The 18,961-nt window shown below is 39.3% G+C and overlaps 1 protein-coding gene across 2 annotated transcripts in view; it reads right to left on the bottom strand.

Moving 5' to 3' along the window:
• SLC35F4 (solute carrier family 35 member F4) overlaps positions 1-18,961 on the bottom strand; it is a 219,531-nt gene that overhangs the window by 18,166 nt on the left and 182,404 nt on the right. For both annotated transcript variants that reach the window (XM_037503415.1, XM_054690678.1), the window contains 3 exons: positions 9,276-9,461; positions 5,552-5,849; positions 14-233 (listed from right to left, as the gene is read on the bottom strand). In XM_037503415.1, coding sequence (XP_037359312.1) covers positions 14-233; positions 5,552-5,849; positions 9,276-9,461 — 704 coding nt within the window. The remainder of the gene's footprint in view (positions 1-13; positions 234-5,551; positions 5,850-9,275; positions 9,462-18,961) is intronic.

Consider the following 18,961-nt stretch of genomic DNA (forward strand, 5'->3'; position numbering starts at 1 on the left):
AGTGTGCCATTACCCTCACGCCCATGAACCTGTCTTTCAGCACTATCCATGACAGCAAGAAGACAAAGGCTTTGTTACAACAGAACAGAGCAGAGACATCCGTGGCCGTCAGCTTCTTTAAAGCCAGCAAATACAGGTAGTTAGTCAAAGTCCACAGAATAGAAAAAGGAGCAGTTCTTTTAAGAAAAAGCTTCAGTGTCAGACCATCTTCACCAAAAATCCGACTGCATTCCCTAGAAAAGAAAAAGAGGTTGGTAGTCAGGAATAAATGTGACACTTCCTGTGTTGCCTAACTCTTGACAACCATTTTCAGGGATGATAAACACTAAGACTCATCCTTCATCTGTGGAACCTATTGAACTCAGTCCTGCCACCTTCAGGCCACAGTGAGCGCAAGGACAGTCTCTCGAGATTATTGCAACAGTCATTCTGTTGCTGCAGAATATCCTCAGACCAGCCCAAGAAAGACAGAAATGAACAGTTTCTGGAATTGCTATTAGAAGAGAGAAGATTCTTTCCCAATTGAAAAATGCAGCAAGTCAAGATGGCTGCAACTGTGTGAACAGCTACAATTTGCAGCCTCACATGTCAGGTAAGAGCCACACATACCTTGAGATTTCATTTCTCAAACATTATGCCTCTTTTTTGTATAGCTGCCCAAGTAGCTAATTTATTTTCCTCTTGTATTTTTAAAGCAGAAAAAAAAAAGAAAAATAGTTTCTGTGATAACCCCCAAATGTCAATAAACAAACAAACAAGTATAACTTTCTCATTCAGGTTGTATTTACATATAAACATTTAGCCATTTTGGAGAAACTGTCTGAACTTATTGTGTAAAAACAGTTACTTCAGTTAAATCTTTCATTTGATTTCTGACTGAACTGTTTAGCCCAAGGGGCCAGTTTTTATCAAAATGTCTGAGCTGTCAATACATGCAGGTAATAAGGAAAGTGATAGAATAACAGTTCCTTTTTAACTATGGACTCAAAACAGACTTGCGAATGGAAGCCACCAGAATTCAGCTGTATCTTCTTTACTTTGTGTTCATGAACATAGATGGATTTATGGGGCAACTGTCACATGACAGGCACTCTTTTTTCAAGAAGGGTATAAGTAGCACATTCAATGCAAGTTAGTATTTGTAGATTTATAATGTGTAGGATGAAATATGCTTATGTGGCACTGGATAGTTTTATAGTTTTTGTCTCACTTTTTCTGAAGAGAAACACTTGGGCTTCAAAATAATGCAAGACAAAGTAATTTCTAGGCGATGTTTGCCTCACATGTATGACGAAACTCTCCTCACAGGAGGAACACATGAGGGAAGCAGGAGAGAGAGAGGTATAAAGAATTAAGGCCCAAGCACAGGGCGATGGACTTCAATATTGAGTCGCTTCCAAGCAGCTGGCAATGCTGGGAATTGGACCAGCTGTTCCAGGGAGGTTAAAAATGCATAATGCACACAGAGAAAATTTTAGTGGTTTTACTTTTATGTGGGAGACAACCACAAAGGAAGGATTTTTGTGAAATGAAAATGTGATTTCCCAAAGGTGAATTTTAACTTGAAAGAGACAAAACTTCAATGAAGGGATTAGATAACCTAAAGGCAAAGCCTTTTGTAAAGTAAGCAGAAACTACTCGTGTTCACACACTCAGGAAAATGGATGGCTCTCAAAAGCCCTCCAGCCGCTGGGGTGTTATGAATCCAAACCACACAGAAATCAAGCAGCAGTCTCCATAGAGCATCCTGAGCAAACATTATGTGCTCTGTACTTACAAAGGGATTCTCTCCATGAGAGAGTCTGCCAGGGAGAGCCAGAGTAGAGACTCAAGCATTTATGATGACATCTACAACTATTAAATGTCTTTAAAAATATACATTTATGGGGCCTCCCTGGTGGCCGAGGGGTTAAGTCTTTGTGCCATTGACACTGAGGCCTGAGTTCGATCTTGGCCAGGGAGCTAACCCACATGGCACAGCAGACCTCTCCTGTCTCGCCCCCTGCTCCCCTCAGCAGTATATTTCAGTAGATTCAACTGTTCTGCTCCTCACTCTGTCTCTGGTGAATGCTCTCACTCCCCACACCTCTGGCCTACATACCCCACTTCCTCTATGCAAAAAATAATTTTTTTTTTAGTAAAATAAAATAAAAATATACATTTATAAAGAATCACAGCAAAACCGATTGCCAGTTAAAGTATTTTTTTAATCACTGGTCAATGGTGGCCTTTCCTTTCCAGAGACACCATCATGCTAGAGTGAGTGCGCTCAAGCAAAGATTTTGGAAGCACCTGAGGGACTCTGTCCCACTGGAAAACCTGCAGAGGTGGAAACAAGGAGAGTCCACCAGGCAAAATGTTACGTGCCAGCTCCCCCACCCCAAGAGCGATCTTGTCACCTGGCTCATCCCACCCCTCCCCAGGTGCTGCTTCCTCATTTTTTTTTAATATTTTATTTTATATAATTCTTACATCATTTTTATTTTTGTACAATGTATGCATCTCACTCTGAACTTCTCCCCATTTGTCACTGCTATTTAAGGAATTAAAAAACCTTTCCATCCAAACACCAGGTCACCTGTGTAGAACCTCCTACTCTTTAAACATGAAATTCTAGAAAATGCCACAACTCAAAAGAGAATGAATTTTTATGGGGAAGCAAATAATAAGGGGTTGATCAAAATTTCTGGACCAGAGGCACTAACAGGTGGCAAAACTTAGAATGAAGTTGCAAAACTAAAGGTCACTAGTTATGTGACTACGCTCAGCATTGTTACAACAGCTACTAGCCCTTGCTGAAAGTCAGGTAGTGTCTTAGCTTCATTTCATTGATACCTGGTATAGGTAAGTGTACCTTTAACTCTAGTTTCATGCTTTGTAGAGACCTTTTGTTCTCCTTGAGAAAGCACCCTTGTCAAAACTATTGTATATACCATTTTCTTAAATGTCAAATTCCCAAGGCATGTGAGTTCTCTTGATAGTATGTAAATGAAATTACTAAATTATCAAAAACTCCATTGAAATGGATATTACTCTCCATCTAGATTTGGTGCTTTATGGAAAATTATTTTGATGTTTGTGATAACAAAAAAGCTAGAAGTACTTTCATCACAGTCAAGAGAAAATAGCCAGAGGGGCTGGTGCTATGGAATGACTTCCATTTCCAGGCTTACTTACTTACTTACTTACTCTAAACTCTATTTCCCCCTTGTTCTACCATGAGAACTTTGGGGAGTGTCTTCTTGGCAGATGGTATTGTGTCTCCAGAAAAAAAAAATCAAAGATCTCTGAATTTTTTTACTTCCAATGTTTACTTCCCTTAAGACAGCCACTAGAGAATGCCCCCATCTAAGACATTGTTTTCTGTCTGACAATAAAAGTTCTTTGATTCAGTTTGGGAAATGATCAACTTCACGCCTACCCATAGTAACAGGTGGCGGTGTCTTGTCAAATCACGAATTTTGCTAAATTCAGTGTTAGTCTGACAAGAGAGATGTGGTGGAAATGAAGTGCATTCCCCAAACAACATTTCTGTCAGCAGCAGCTCTTGTAAACGTGTTATCTTAAATAAAATGGAGCTGTCTTGCTTTGAGGTGTTCTTGAAGTACCAATTTCCTTACTAAACTTTTATTGCTTTTATCAGTATGTGTGTCTAAATTACTGGAGCATTCAAGTAGCATAGACATGCTGAGGGTACACCCAGGTATTTTCAAACAAGGGGGATTTTTGCTTGATAATCACATTCCTTTGCAATCAGTTATTAAATAGTAGCACTAAAAAAGAAATTAGACCCCAAGAGCATGTCTACTCTGATGGGAATCAAATCCAAAGTACCTGTAGGAATCACAAATAAATATATACTTTCCTCCAAACCACAAAAAGTCATTATTTTTAAATTAGTTTTTTTCTTTTAAGTTTAACTGGATTTTCATGGACACCCATGGAAAGTCAGTTCACAGTATAACTTTAATGTTTCCACACACTTCTAAACTGGTGATAGAAAATAGAAGTCGAAGACTTCACACTAAGTTTTTAAGAAAGTCATTTCTTCTAATCAGTATGCATGGGGCAAGAAAGAAGTTTGTTTTGGCTCTTATAAGGCAAGTTTACCATCATTCTGCTGAGGAGTAATAAGCTGTGTGGAGAACTGTTGCTCTCCCAGTAGGGTCCACTGAGCCCTGAGACCACTGTTCTCTCTTGCTGATCATAGAGACTGTCCTTGAAATTATTCCTTAGCTCTGGGTTTTTCAAGAGATTGTTCTTTAGAATAGACAACACTAATCCAAACAAACCCTAGAAATCTAGTTGCAGAACCGAAGCTATCAGAAGGAAAGGGGCTCAGTGATGGTGGTGGAGGATCTCTGATGGAGGGTGTGGTTTATTACAAGGACGGTATATCCTAAGTTATATTCACTGTTGTAAACCAATGTTACCTCAACTAAAAGTGATACAATTAAAACAAAAACTGAAACAAAGAACACTGAAGAAATGTTGCCCATATAGTTTTATGCTCAAAGATAAACACATGAGCTAGGGAAGCTAAGAGAATTTGAAACTAGAGAGAAGTAAGATTCCAACATTTACTATTAGAAAGAAACTGATGTGACTGTTAACTTTGCTTTATGGAGAAAAGAAACAAAATTCAAATGGTACTATAATAACCAAATCTATCTGTCTATCTATCTATCTATCTATCTATCTATCTATCTATCTATCTATCTATCTATCTATCTATCTATCTGTGTGTATGAACATACACATAAGTTGAGTTATTGGAAAATCAAAAGTGGTTGCCCTTTGGCAAAGGTACTTTGACCCAAATGCTGTTTTTGCCTTCTAGAGTGACTTCCTGAACTCTCTAAAAGGGCACTGCAGAAGCCAGGTTTGCATGGAGAAACCACTAGAACTACAGAATACCAAGTTTGTGGCTGGTGAACAAACAGACAAGGCTTCATGTGCTCCCTCTCAGCAAAGAACAACATCTTTTAAACCTTCCCGGGTTGCATAAACCAGGTCATTGCAAATTGGTTTAGGCATACTAATATCCAGAATACTATGTGAGTGTTTCTGTAACAATTAATCTCATTAATACTATTTTTTCCATGGATGTGAGGCACCAGGATGTTTATTTTTTTAATGACTTTTGGAGAAAAATAGGTCTGAGTTTTAACCTGGGTTTCATTATTTCTAAGTATGTGACCTCAGACAGTCCACTTATCCTTCTGAACCTGTTTCTCTTGTGTTAAAATGGGGGTTAATAACACAGCTTAAAAGGTGGCTATGTCCATCAATGATGAGTAAATAAGAGATATACAACCACCAGCATAATGCCTGGCATGTTGTGAACAGTCAGTATACGTGTGTGTATGTGTGTCTGCGTGTATTTTTTTTTAGAGGGGAGTGATTCTATCTCCTGGTATTCATTAACAGATCCTGCTCTCCTCATTCCCAAAGTCAACGCAACTCACATTTCAAAGAGATAAAAATATGCATTTTTGCATAAGACATATTTTAATGCATCTCCTATTTGGTCATTTAACATGAAACCTACCTGAATTTTTTCATTGGAGATTGTTTTTCTTGAGCAGTGGCTAGATGACCAGAATAATAAACTGGGAAAAACATAATGTTCCAATTTGTTGAAAACCAAGTCATGAAAAATGGACAGTAGAAGTTCTTATAAGTAATTTTTACAATCTGTGTGGTTCCAACCCAAGACGATGACACTGACAAGATGATCAAGAGCCCCCAGATGGCCTTCAGCAACGCAGATGTGCAGGACAGGCAGCGAGCCTTGACTCTGTTTTCTTGGCTGCTGTTCTCAGGATGAGTCTGTGTGCCATCGTCCCCTGAAAACAGCAGAGGAATACAAATATGTGGAAATCAGGTAATAAAGAAGCAGACAGTAGAATCACCAGTGTTTTTTCTTTCTACCATCATTTCAAGAGACAGATGACTCCAGATCATCTTATCTCAGTAATCTCTGGTCTGCAAGATCCAGCATGTAGCTGGACCCCTACTCCATCAACGAGGATGCTCCCAATCTTGGTGGATGCCATGCTGTTCTCCAGGTCATCCTACCTTCTTCTTTGAAAAGGCTCTACCCAGGGCCTCCCTGGTAGTGCAAGGGGTTAAGATGCAACCTATGAAGCTATCCACAGCCGATGCAGCACGAGTTCAATCCCCGGCTAGGGAGCTACCCACATGGTGCAGCAGACCTCTCCTGCCTCACCTGCAGCTCCCCTCAGCAGTGTATTTCAGTCAATCTGCCTATTCTATTTCCCACTCTGTCTCTGGTGAATCCTCTCACCCCCACACCCACAACTCTGGCCTGTACCTCAGTTCTTGTATGTTTAAATATATAAATCTTTAAAAAAAAAAAAAAAGGCTCTACACAGTTCAGCCCTAAAGGCACGAGATATGGCCACATGACTGCTTTATCTAATCCAAAGTGAGCAGAGCTGAGGTGTGCACCTCCCAGCGGAAGCTCTGAGAGGCTTGCTCCCAAGTTCAAGCAGCTCTCTGCTCTTCCCATCTGCTACTGGAATGGAAAATCCCAAATAGGAAATGCTCTTTCTGTCCATGTGGGAGGAGGAGCAGAACCCAGCAGCCAAAGTAGCCCTGTATCTGCTGACATGAGACCTAAGTGAGAAACAAGTACGTGTTGTTATATTCCACTGATTTTTTTTAAACACTGCAGCAAAGATAACTATAAAGTTACAAAGCAATGTGTCCCAAGAACGGAGCAGGTCCTGATGACACAAAGTCAATTTCCTGCCTCAGAACAAATTATGTTTTAATAGATTTCAGGGGAGGGGGGCACAATGAGTTTGCTTTATATTTTTACATTTACTAAGAAGTTTTAGTAGCATTTTTTTTCAGACTAAAATAGTCAAAACTCTCTGAAAGTGATGGAGGAGTTGCCTTTAAACACAAGGTTGATCCTGGAGGCTTAAGGAAGTAGTGCAGGCCACAAACTGCAAATGCTAGAGACTGGAGCTCCTCACTTTACCTCTTGGAACCTGCTGGTTCTCCTGCTGAATGTGTTTCTACTGCTTAATGAACCAGGTATGACTCCCCTCTGGGGTAAAAACTTTTACCCAGCTAAGGCTTTCTGATACAACTATTTGGAGGAAGGAATTAGCAAGGCCTGAAAGTAAATTCTTCATTGGGGAATGTAAAAAGTAAGAAAGAATACAACAGTTATCATAAAATTTCCAAGTATTATAAACAGGACTAAATTATTAGGGCCCTGACCTCTAGGAGGTGGAAAGCACTACTCTTTCCTTAATCTATTTCACAAAATCCTATGGAGACTCAAGTTAGGTATTTGGGCCACAGAGGTTCAAAGGTGAAAAAGACTTGAGCTTACAGTCTAGTGCAAAGGTAGAAAACACATCTAAGAGTGGATAAGGGACAACCTTGATGGATATAAGGCAAATGGAGGCAGAAGAGAAACACCTATCAAGGGGAGTGGTGGAAAGTGACCAAGAGAAACTTGCATGATGCCGTGACATTGAGATGAGTCTGCAATGTGAGTTAGGCAACTCCTTGACTGTGTGCACACAAGGCCTGTACTTGATATCAGCTCTCCAAATGTTGATTATGTAGAGAGTAGAGGGGGAACTGAAAATGAATAAGAGATTCTTCTCTTGGGAGGCTGGAAAAGGCTTGTCATTCTCATCTTATAGATGAAAAAACTGAGACTTGTGTTAAAGATTCTGCAAGGTTGAACTAAGTCAGTGCGATTCCAGGGTTCAAACTTTTTATTCTGAATACTCATTCTACCTGGGTTTTCAGGTTTGAGCTCTTTGGAATTTGGAAACAAGAGTGTAAAGTTCCAACTCTGCCATTTGTAAAGTCCCAACTCTCCTGAATATCTGTTTAATTCCAGACTTAGCTTCAAACAGCGATAACCTCTGTCTCACAAGATACGTTTTGAAGTGAAGCACCATAAATTCATGAAAAGATGGTGAGTTGCTCTTCAGATTTTTCTTTTCTCTTTGGTGCACTGGAATATCTCCAGGTGACTTCTGAATCATCACAGAAAGAATAAATGATGTCTTAGGTGATCCTTAATGGTATAGCCTTTGAAATTTGTAATCTTTATCTGATAGAGCAACTCTTTATTAACAAGTATAACTGGAATATTATGTTCTTCAGATAACTGGTATAAGAGGAATATTACTGTAATGTATGCAATCCAGCTAAAACTTTTCAAAGACTTAAGTCAATTTTTGGAAAGTTATGGGCTTTAATGTCATTTCAGCACCGATTTATTTTGGATGAAGTTTTTTTCTGCTTTTGCTATTGTTATTATTATTTTTGAGAATGCAAGAGATTTTAATATGTTGTTGGCCATGTGGAAGGAATACAGAGAGAAGGGATTGAAAATGCAGGTGATAGAAATGGAAGCGAGGCAATCTGTAGACAGAGGAGTTAACATGGGAAAGGCAGAAACTGCAAAGATGATCCTGCAATGATGCTAACTGGCAAACAAAAGAAGAGAGGATTTTTGAGGCAGAAAGAAGACATTTGTTAGCATCTAACTGTTTAGCTCTTTTGGAAGGTGGCTATATGCTGAGAGGAAATAAGCCTGTATTTGGGCTTGAGGCCATCCTCCAGGGAAGGCCATAAGATGTTCATCCCTAAACAGAAACAATAACTGGGCAGCAGTCCAGACCCAGCTTCCCTGAACAATTATAAAGTGCTGGGAAACTCAAGGACATACTCAAGAGATTATTCTAGCAATTCAGTAACCCAAGTAACAGAGGAGTTGGTGAGTGGTCCAGAGGAAGTGAGCAAAGACTGAAGCAAATGCTGACATGGCCTGAAGATATAAAATTGTGAAAACAAGAAGTGTTCCAGAGTCTGTTTAGTCCTGAGGAGAACATGAGCAGATTCTATTATTTTACTGGTGTTTTTATCTTTCTCAGAATGGGCACAGAATGTTAGTACTAATGCCCTGGACTGAGATAAAAGACGCAGGTTTTCAGCATCTTGAAGATGAGGTAGAGGTATCATCCTTACAAACTTCATTAGGTATTGTTCAATCATGTTAAGATCTTCAGTGATTGTGTCATTTGCTTTCTACGTCACACCATAAACCTCCACACATTTCTTTTCTTTCTCCTACCTGTTGATAAGCTTTCCCCTACGCCCATTCAGAAGAATGCATTTAACCTCTCCACTTCTTGTGCCAGTGGTGAGGTGCTCCTTGACTGGTTAGAAGGTCACCTACTCATGCTATTATTTAACAGGAGGTCACCACATACCTGATCTGCTCTGTCTCTCGATTCTATGTCCACAGACACCAGAGGATCCTCGACTCTGAAGTTCAAGAATAGGAGCAGAAGAATCTTCAGTGACGGAGAGTGGGGAAAGTTGTCTACTGATGCCACTGTGTGAACTGGGACAGTTGGTTCCTGGTTTACATCGAGCTGCTGATGATCTGGAGGTACCTGGGAAGAGAGAGTTCATACCAGCTTGAGAACTTACTAGAGGAAAGATTGGAAAGAGATTTTTAAGTGCCTGAGCAGTGAAATACACAGCTGCAATAACCACAGTCCTGATGGAACATGTGTTGAGTTTATTTCTAATTTTATAAAAAGAGGTTCCTAAAAAGAAGACTATGTTGACAAGGTCTGTGTCCCGAAGATAAAAGGTCTTTTCAGATAAATTCATTAAACTAGGAATGAGCATTGGAAAATGGTTTTGGGTTGATATTTTCTGTTCTGAATTAGAACTCTTAACAGCCAAATAGTTTACATCAAGGAAAGCACTTGGCTTCCTCCCTCCCTTCCTTAGACTGACTGTTGAATTCCTCACTGGTAAAAATGCTAACAGAGTATCCTATTAAACCCACAATACACTTTTCAATCAGATCACTGGATCTCCAAAATCCAGCATTGCGTATCGCCTCAATCATCTCTGATCTCTGTTATAGATGAAAACCCAGCACTCAGAATTCTCTACAGGCCATGCCCCTTCCTATCCTGATTAATATTCCACAGATCCCCAACACAGGGGTGGCTTCAGGGCTTGCATTAGTGCAGTCACATAGGCCCCTCAACACATGAACCCCCTGAGCACAAGGAATAGATGCTCTGCAGTGGCCATCTTGAAGTTCCTAATATTTTAATCATTCAACTCGTGTTTTGTGAGTGACTTCCTATGGGGTAAGGAGGCATACACAGGGGGCTAGGGACTCAGCTCAGGTTTGGTCTTTCTTCCTTTTACTCTCAGAGTAAATGCCTCTGAGTCAGGCTTTTACTTGCTCACCCCTTGGCCTCTTCCAGCAAGCTTACAGGGTTCAAGCAATAGTGGGGGGACTGTTGGAATCTCAGGCTCCTCAGTACACATGGGAGCCTACACTCATCCAGCAAGAATACCTATGTCCAAGAGAGGAGACATTAAATATCAAACAAAAATCACCATGGCAGGAGGGAAGACGGGACAAAGGGAGAGACAGAACATAAGAAAGGAAAAACCATTTTCCCACTTTCTGAACAAAAGGCCCCATATTTTCATTTTGCACTAAGACCTCAAATTATGCAGCCAGCCCTACTCCAGCCTGAGTATCCCTCTGAATAAAGCTGGTTTTGAATAACTGGTGTTCTGACATCTTACTCTCTGTGCTGATGACTTTCAAGCCTTTGAGCTGTTGTTCTACCCGCAACCCTCTGAATTTGTCCACAGCCTTAAATTCTCAGATCAAGTGCTGATTGGTCCACGCAGCCTTTGCTATGAGATAGCATACATCTCTACTTTGAACTTTTCCTGTCTGAGTTCATTATGACAGCAGTCATGTACTTATTGTCAAAATATTTTGACAACCAGGCAGACACTTAAATAAACTTCTAATTTTGTAGTGATTGATAATTACAGAAAAGTTGCAAATACACTTTATAGTTTCCATATACTCTTTACTCAGTTTCCTCTACAGTTAACTTCTTATATACCCCAGGTATGTTTGTCAAAATTAAGATAGTAACATTGGTGCATTTCTATTAACCACACTCTAAACCTCATTTGAGTTTCATTAGTTTATCATAATGGCCTTTCATTATTTCAGGACCCCACATTACACTTAGTTGTCATGTCTCCTTAGCTCCTATGGTCTATTGTCACAGGCCTTTAGTCTTTCCTTGTTTATATGACCTGACAGTTTTAAGAAGTGATACTGAAGTGTTTTGTAGAATGCTCCTAAATTGGTGTTTGTCAGATATTTTTTTCTCATTGCTATATTCAGGCTTTTTTTTTTTTTTTTTAAATAATAGAGGTGAAGGCCTCCCTGGTGGTGCAAGGGGTTAAGCACTGCACTATGAAGCAATCTGTGGCCTCTTCAGCATGAGTTTGATCCCCGACTGGCCAGGGAGAAACCCACATGGAGCGGCAGACCTCTCCTGTTTCTCCTGCTGCTCCCCTCAGCAGTGTATTTCAGTCAGTCTGCCTGTTCTGTTCCCTGCTCTGTCTCTGGTGAATCCTCTCACCCCCCACACCTCTGGCCTGTACCCCAACCCTTATATGCATAAACTAAATAAAACTTAAAAAAAAAAAGAATAGAGGTGAAGTGTCTCTCCTATCACATATCAGTCTATCAATTGACTTATCAATGACGATGTTCACCCTGATCACCTGGCCAAGGTCATGTCTGTCATATTTCTCTCTTTCCCCTTTTCACATTCTGTTCTTTGGAAATAAGTCTCCAAGGTGGAGAATGGAGAGTGGGAAGCTTTACCTTTCAGAGGGTGTGTACACATGTCATTACTTGGAATTCTTCTGAAGAGATTTGTTCTTTTCCTCCCATTATTTATTTATTCAATCATTTATTTATTTCAGTATAGACTCATAAATATTTACTATATACTTTGGGTTATAATCAAAATTGAGTTGCTAATTCATTGCTCAGATTATTCCAGGTTTAGACACTGAGAATTCTTTCAGATTGGCCTCTGAGTTCCTTTGACATGTCCCATTCTTTTGGTTTTTGAGTTCTTTCTTACTTTCTGGCTCTACAAGATGCTCTGGGCTCATCTTTTTTTCCCCTGCCCACTCCTAGAATCAATCAATTATCCTTTAATTAGAGAACAGTATTTAGAAGCCAGGTCCTGACTTTGAGTGCAGTATTGGGGTACACTTGAATCTAGGTACTCTCAGTTGTATATCAACCTATATAAATACATCTATCTGCAATGATCGATATTTTAATATCTTTAATTTTATGACTCTACGTGCCAGGTAAGTGTTCTATAAACAGCATAATCTCAAACAATATTTGCTGGTTCTCATGAGGGTCAACTGGGATAATTAGATATAGAATATCAGAATTAATTTGGACACTGGGAATCTCTTTTCAATGAATTTGAAATATCCAGTTACAAGGTTATGAAAGGGAGGGCAGACATGTTGGATATGTAAAGGCTCTATCTTGGTGTGGTACACTCAAGATGGTAGAGAGGAGGCAGAAACTCTTCAATGAAAAGTAAAATCTTGAAGTAACAATGTCACTCTGGTTTTAATTTGGCTTTGAGTCTACCATATTATGTACTGAGTAATCACTGGAAGCAGTAAAATTAGTGTCTTGAGAAGCAATGGTGTGCAAAGAAAGCTGAAGTTCCTGAACCTTCATTTCTTACAAGAAGATAGCAGAACACCAGTGTAACATTAGATGCAAGTGTTAGTTTCATAGTCCAGACATCTCCATCTATGGCAAAGGTAGATCTTATTTCCTCTCTTTTTCTTTTTCCCTTAATCATGGGAAAGTCGAGGTTTATAAAAAAGTAGTTGAATGTAGTTCTATGACCCATTAGTAAGTATATCAATTTGACCTAATTAAAATTTATTATATTATTTAATCTTGGATTTTTAAAATTTTTTTATTTTTAAAGATTTATTTATTTATACAAGAACTGGGGTATAGGTCAGAGGCATGGGAGGGTGAGAGAATTTACCAGATACAGAGCAGAGAGCAGAACAGGCAGTCAGACCAAAGACACTGCTGAGGGGAGCAGCAGGTGAGGCAGAAGAGGTCTGCCACGCCATGTGGATTTCTCCCTGGCCGGCCCAGAATCGAACCCATGCTGTAGAGGCTGCGGACAGCTTCACAGCGCAGCGCTCAACCCACTGCACAACTGGGGAGGCCCCTTAATCTTGGATTTTAAAAAATAATACTACTCCAAAAAAAAACAAAAACAAAAACAGAAGCCGTACACACTGATTACTATGCTTAAGTTAATGCTATGTTAATTTTGTTAGCATAAAAGTACATAAGATACTTTTTTAAAGATTTATTTATTTATGCATACAAGATATGGGGTGCAGGTCAGAAGTGCATGGTGGGGGTGAGAGGATTCACCAGAAATAGAATGGGGAGCAGAACAGGCGGATCTACTGAAATACACTGCTGAGGAGGGGAGCAGCGGGCGAGACAGGAGAAGTCTGCTGTGCCACGTAGGTTAGCTTCCTGGCTGGAGATTGAACTCACACTGCAGTGGCTGCAGATAGCTTCATAGTGCTGAGACTTTAACCCCTTGCGCTACCAAGGAGGACCCAAGATTCTCATTTTATATATCCAACATGTTTGCTGTCCCTTTCATAACTTTTTAATCGGATATTTCAAATCCAATGAAAAGAGGCTCCCAAAATTTGATGCTCTTTAAAAGGAACTGGCACATAGCTGCAACAGAGTTGTTTTTAATTTATCTTTCAAATACTTTTAAATAACTTATTTTTAATGAATTGTGCACTCTCACATTTTCTTAGGTGAGTATCAGATTTCATTTTGCGACTCAGCATGTAGGTGGAAGGAAGTCCAAAAACAAATTGAGCAGCAAAAAACAAGTTGAAACAGAGTTGAGATAAAATATTGCCATAGTTACTGAAAAGTTGGTAAATCATGTGTAGCTAGCAAGTGTGCACTTGTAAGCCAAATAAATGACTCCTCTTGCTTCCTCACGTTCACTGAAGTATTATGTCCTGCTTCTGTACCTCCTGTGGTTCATGTAATATAGCTCAAAGCCTGTTGCTTGCTGCCAGTTTCCTCCCACTGGTTGATTTGTGGAAGAGAGTCCAGAGTAGTTCAGCCACTGGAGACATTTAAATCATGGTCCTAAAAAGGCAAAATTTAAACATCAGAGCCAGGCTCAGAGGCACGTTCAGGGTTTGGACCATAAAAAAGTCATCTTCTGTCCAGGAAATGAAAACACTGCCTCATCCTCTATGATCTTGAACCATTCAATTCACTGAAAATCAGCCCTGACGAAAATAAATATCCCATGTTTCCTGGATGTAGTCTAGAATTATAAATAAATCATATCTATTTTATATGCCACAGTGAGTGTCTGGGCATTAAAATTCAGTTAGTGAGCAGTGTTCGACTTTAATAGGTATTGAGAGTAAACTATACTGGGAATGATGGATTGGGAGTCTCTCACGAGTCACCTCAGATGGTTCCCCTTTCCCTTGCAGTGGAATCTGCTCACCTGAGCCATGGTAATAGGGCCAACTTGTGCCATTTTTCATATTGGTCCAGGCACGAGAAAATTTCTTCATTTGCCCTGCTTGGCCCTTGCATACTCCCCAGGTCAATTTAACTCATCAAGTAATTATTAGCACCTATTTCAGGACAGGTATTGTGTTAAAACCAGGAGTTAGACAAGTGAAGAACACATAGCTTGTGACATAGCCTGAGAGTCAGGCGTGAGGCAATTAACAGTAATTTAATGTGAGCTGGAGAGTGAGAAGAAAGGGAGTGGGTGATTCACTTGGCTTGGAGCAGGACAGCCTCTGTGGAAGCTACATCAAAGCTGGATTTAAAGGATGATCAGGACTTAGCCAGGCAGAGTTTTAGGCTGAAAAACAGGCAATACACTCAGAGGAAACATAGGTGCCAATACTCAGAGGTGTCAAGTGCGTGCTATGAAACTGAATGGTACAATGATCAGCTCTAAGAAACTGAAATCTGAGTACAAAAGAACATTGACATTCCCATCCTTCTACCCTTCCGTGTACTTGAAAAGGAACTTTGGTCTAATTGAGATTAATATTGTGGGTAAGAGACCAGACTATCTAAATCTGGGACGATGTGGTAGGAATCTGGGCTCAGTCACTGCACGGCTGCATGACACTGTGCCAGAAAATGGCCACATACTTCCTCTCAGCCTATTTTCTCTCCTGTTCTATCTAACTCTGAGGAGAGTTGTATGGATTAAATGATCCACAGGGTGTACTCAATAAATGCAGACTATCACCCAGAATGAGCAGATAAACAGAAATGATAATGAGTGGTACTTTATCAATTGGAATGCCAGATGTCACATAATAGAAATCCAAACTAAACTGATTTAAGAAAACAGGAATTTTTAGAAGGTTGGCAACCTAGGTACAGGAGGGACAAGCTGTGCCTAAACTTCAGCAACAACTGGAACCAGAGGAGTGATGTCAGCAAACAGTCTCCTTAGTTTTCACGCTGGGTGCCAGCTTCATTCCTTCTCACTTGGCTGTTGCTTGCCTTTCCTGCAGAAAATTAGGTTGTTCAAAGCTCCCAAGTTTCCAATCTCACAAGCTTAAACTTCTGGGAGAAATTTAATTACCCAAAGTAAAAAATCTTGAGAAAGGGCCGTGTGTCTTAAACCAACTCCTGATTCAACTTTTGTGGCCAGAGAACACACAAGAGTCTGCAGCACCCAGGAATGGGTGGCTGGTGTTGAGCAGACAGTATCTTCTAGTCCACTCAAGAAACCTAAAAGCAAAAAGAGCAAAGAGCTATAGCTACTGAGTCGAGCAATTGCCTAGCAGATGGAGTGTCAGATGTGAGGTTCTTAGAAAACAAACTTGAATAGCCAAGCTGATAAAGATTAACTAGGAGAAGGTCTTTAGAAAATAACGTGAAGGAGAAGCAACCCATTAGGTCCATGTAAGAGATTGCAAAATGACTTTGAAGATAGTATATAGACCAAACTCTCAGATAACCTTTAAACAAGGACCCTGTCATTGACTCATCCCCTCAGAGCCTCAAACATCAGTGAAACATCAGGTTGTCTCAGCACTATACTGACAACTGAGCAAGAGACCTTTACCTGACTTTGCCCCAAACTATGAAACATGTGTTCCCGAAACACCGCATGTAGCTCTGGTTCCTGAATCAAAAGGCAGGCACATGGAAACACAGAAGGTGAGGACACAGTCCAGACGATAAGTGTATGGGGTGGCCTGGCTTGGGAGGAAGAGGATCTTCTGTATGACCAAGGCAGCACCCCAGAAAGAAAACACCCCTGCAAGGCTGCATATGCTAAAGTAAATCACCTGACCTCTCTGTGCCTACATTCTTCCCACTCTGAAATTAAAGGTCTGCCCAAAATGATCTAAATCCCAAAGGCTTTCCTTCTATTATTTAAAGATTTTTCAAACAAATACAAGTGAAACAGGTGATATGTTTAACCATAAAACAAACTTTGTCTATAGTCTGTCTTCAACTAATTTTTTTTAACTCTTTTTATTAGTTAGGGTTCCAAAAGGAAGAAATGGCAAAACCAAATTAGGATAACTTATGAAAAGGTGATCAAGTTAAGAGTAATGGGCAGTGTTCTCCAAGCCCCATCCAACATCACCTGGAAGCGCGTTTGAAATACAGATTCTCAACACCCACAGAAGAGCTATTAAAAAGAAAGTCTGCAGTGGGTGGAACCTATGTCTGGGAACCCTTGAGGTGATTCCAATGCAAGTTAAGATTTGAGAACCATTGTGTGCAAGAAATCACAGGGAATAGGGCAGTACCCAGGTCTAGCATCAGCTCCTACTACACTCAGATTTGATGGAGCAAGGGAAGGAATGAGAAAAACGTGGAAGGAGGGGGTTGCCTGACATTAATTGCAACTTTTTATTAAAGTAGGTAGCCAGCTGGAGGACCCTGAGAATTCGCCCTTTGATATAGTGTCGGGCCTCGCCATGGTTCAATAAACTGAAGCAAGAGAACAAGAGAGTATGTTTCTAAGTGTCCTTACAAGTTCCACTGCCAGGTAGAGAGGCAGGTAGTGAGAGGGCACTAGACCTGGAGGTACAAACAGAAGGCATCTGATAAGCCATAATCACACACCAGAGATTAGCACACAGGATATTCCAGTTCTAAGTTTCTTTGATTGATGATTCTTCCAACCAATCTCTTACATATGTTAAGCTTCAAACTAGCTTTGAATATTTTTAACTGATCTTCTACAAGTGTGCTTCTCTTAAAAACCTCTGGTCTTTTCCATGAAGAAGATGTTATAGCCACTGAAGAAACACTGAAGGCATGTATTCCTGAATTTTGACTTGGAATTAGTTGGCAGTCATAATTATTGTTCTGACATTTTGTCATATAAAATAGGTATCAATAATTCAACAAAAGATTTTGTGCAAAGCTATATATCAGCTTATTTTTTAAACTTATATTCCATTGAATTATAATGGCCACAAATATTCCTTGTAGAAGGGAATACTGTCATCAGTATTGGTTGGGTTTTCATAGGAGTCTGTATGGAATTTGCCAAAAAATTACTCCCTTCTTAGGCAAACATTTAGCCCTAGACTTATTGGGAGTAGTCAGCATGGTGGATGGTTAATGCATAAGCAACATACCAGCTTTCCATTTCAACATGTACCTCTTATTTTTTAAAAGCCAACCCCCTCAGCACAGTATTGTTTTACTGATCAAGTACTATTCACTCTCTGTAGCTCTGAACATTCTTGATTAATTTCACTGAGAAATATCTTCTTTGTTTTCTTTTTATTGAGATAACATTAATTTATAACAATGTGTAGATTTCAGGAGTACAATTTCTCATCCATATATATATACATACATACAAAAAAAATACTTCTGAAACCTACACATTGTTATAAACTAACCTACATATAGGTTTATATATATATAGATATATAATATTATATAGATGTATATATAGATATATATAGATATATAGATATATATAGATATATAATATTATATATATTGTATATATAGATATATATAATGATATAGATATATATCTATATATAATATAATATATAATATATAATATATAGATATATAATATAATGATATATATAATGATATAGATATATAATGTATATATAGATATATAATATTATATTATATTAAGCTGCAATGAACACAATAGTGTATATCTTTTCAAACTGATGTTGATATATGTCTTTTAAAGTAACCTGACTGGGGCCTCCCCTGGTGGCGCAGGCAGTTGAGTGCCACGCTGTGAAGCTGTCCGCAGTCTCTGCAGCGCCGGTTCAATCCTGGCTGGCTGGAAAGGGTTCCACATGGCCCAGCAGACCTCTCCTGTAGCGCCTGCTGCTCCCCTCAGCAGTGTTTTTCGTCAGTCTGCCTGTTCTGCTCCCCGCTCTGTCTCCGGTGAATCCGCTCACCCTCCTATAAATCTGTCCTGAACCCTGGTTCTTGTATAAATAAGTAAATCTTAAAAAAAAAAATAAGTAACCTGACTGCAAGTTATATTATTATCCATATTTTCCAAGCCTTGCATGTTTTATATCAACCTTACTTTAATACATATTATCTTATTATGTCCACTACTTGAAAGCCAGATTTTCAAGATATAAATTTGAAATATTTGGGTACTTATACATGCATGTAAAGTTACTTAAAAATTTGTCAAAGCTAATTAATTTTTTTACACATTTAAAATCTGTACTTGGAAAAAAGTACTAATAATTGTTATATTTCTGCTACATACATCTTGTCCCTAAAACCATCTTAATTTATTCTATCTGGAATGTGATTGATCTTCTCTTCCTATAACTAACTTTAAACTAAAGAATATATTACTGCTGCCTATTTTTTGCAGTATAAGAATAACAATGCCTAGCATTTATTTAGTGCCTACCATATGTCAAGAGCTTTACATATATTATCTCCAGACATCTCAGTAATACTGTGGAGTACATTTTACTA

This window comes from Talpa occidentalis, unplaced genomic scaffold (genome assembly GCF_014898055.3).
Source record: "Talpa occidentalis isolate TD23 unplaced genomic scaffold, MPIMG_talOcc4v2.1 talOcc4.11, whole genome shotgun sequence".
Lineage (NCBI taxonomy): Eukaryota > Metazoa > Chordata > Mammalia > Eulipotyphla > Talpidae > Talpa > Talpa occidentalis.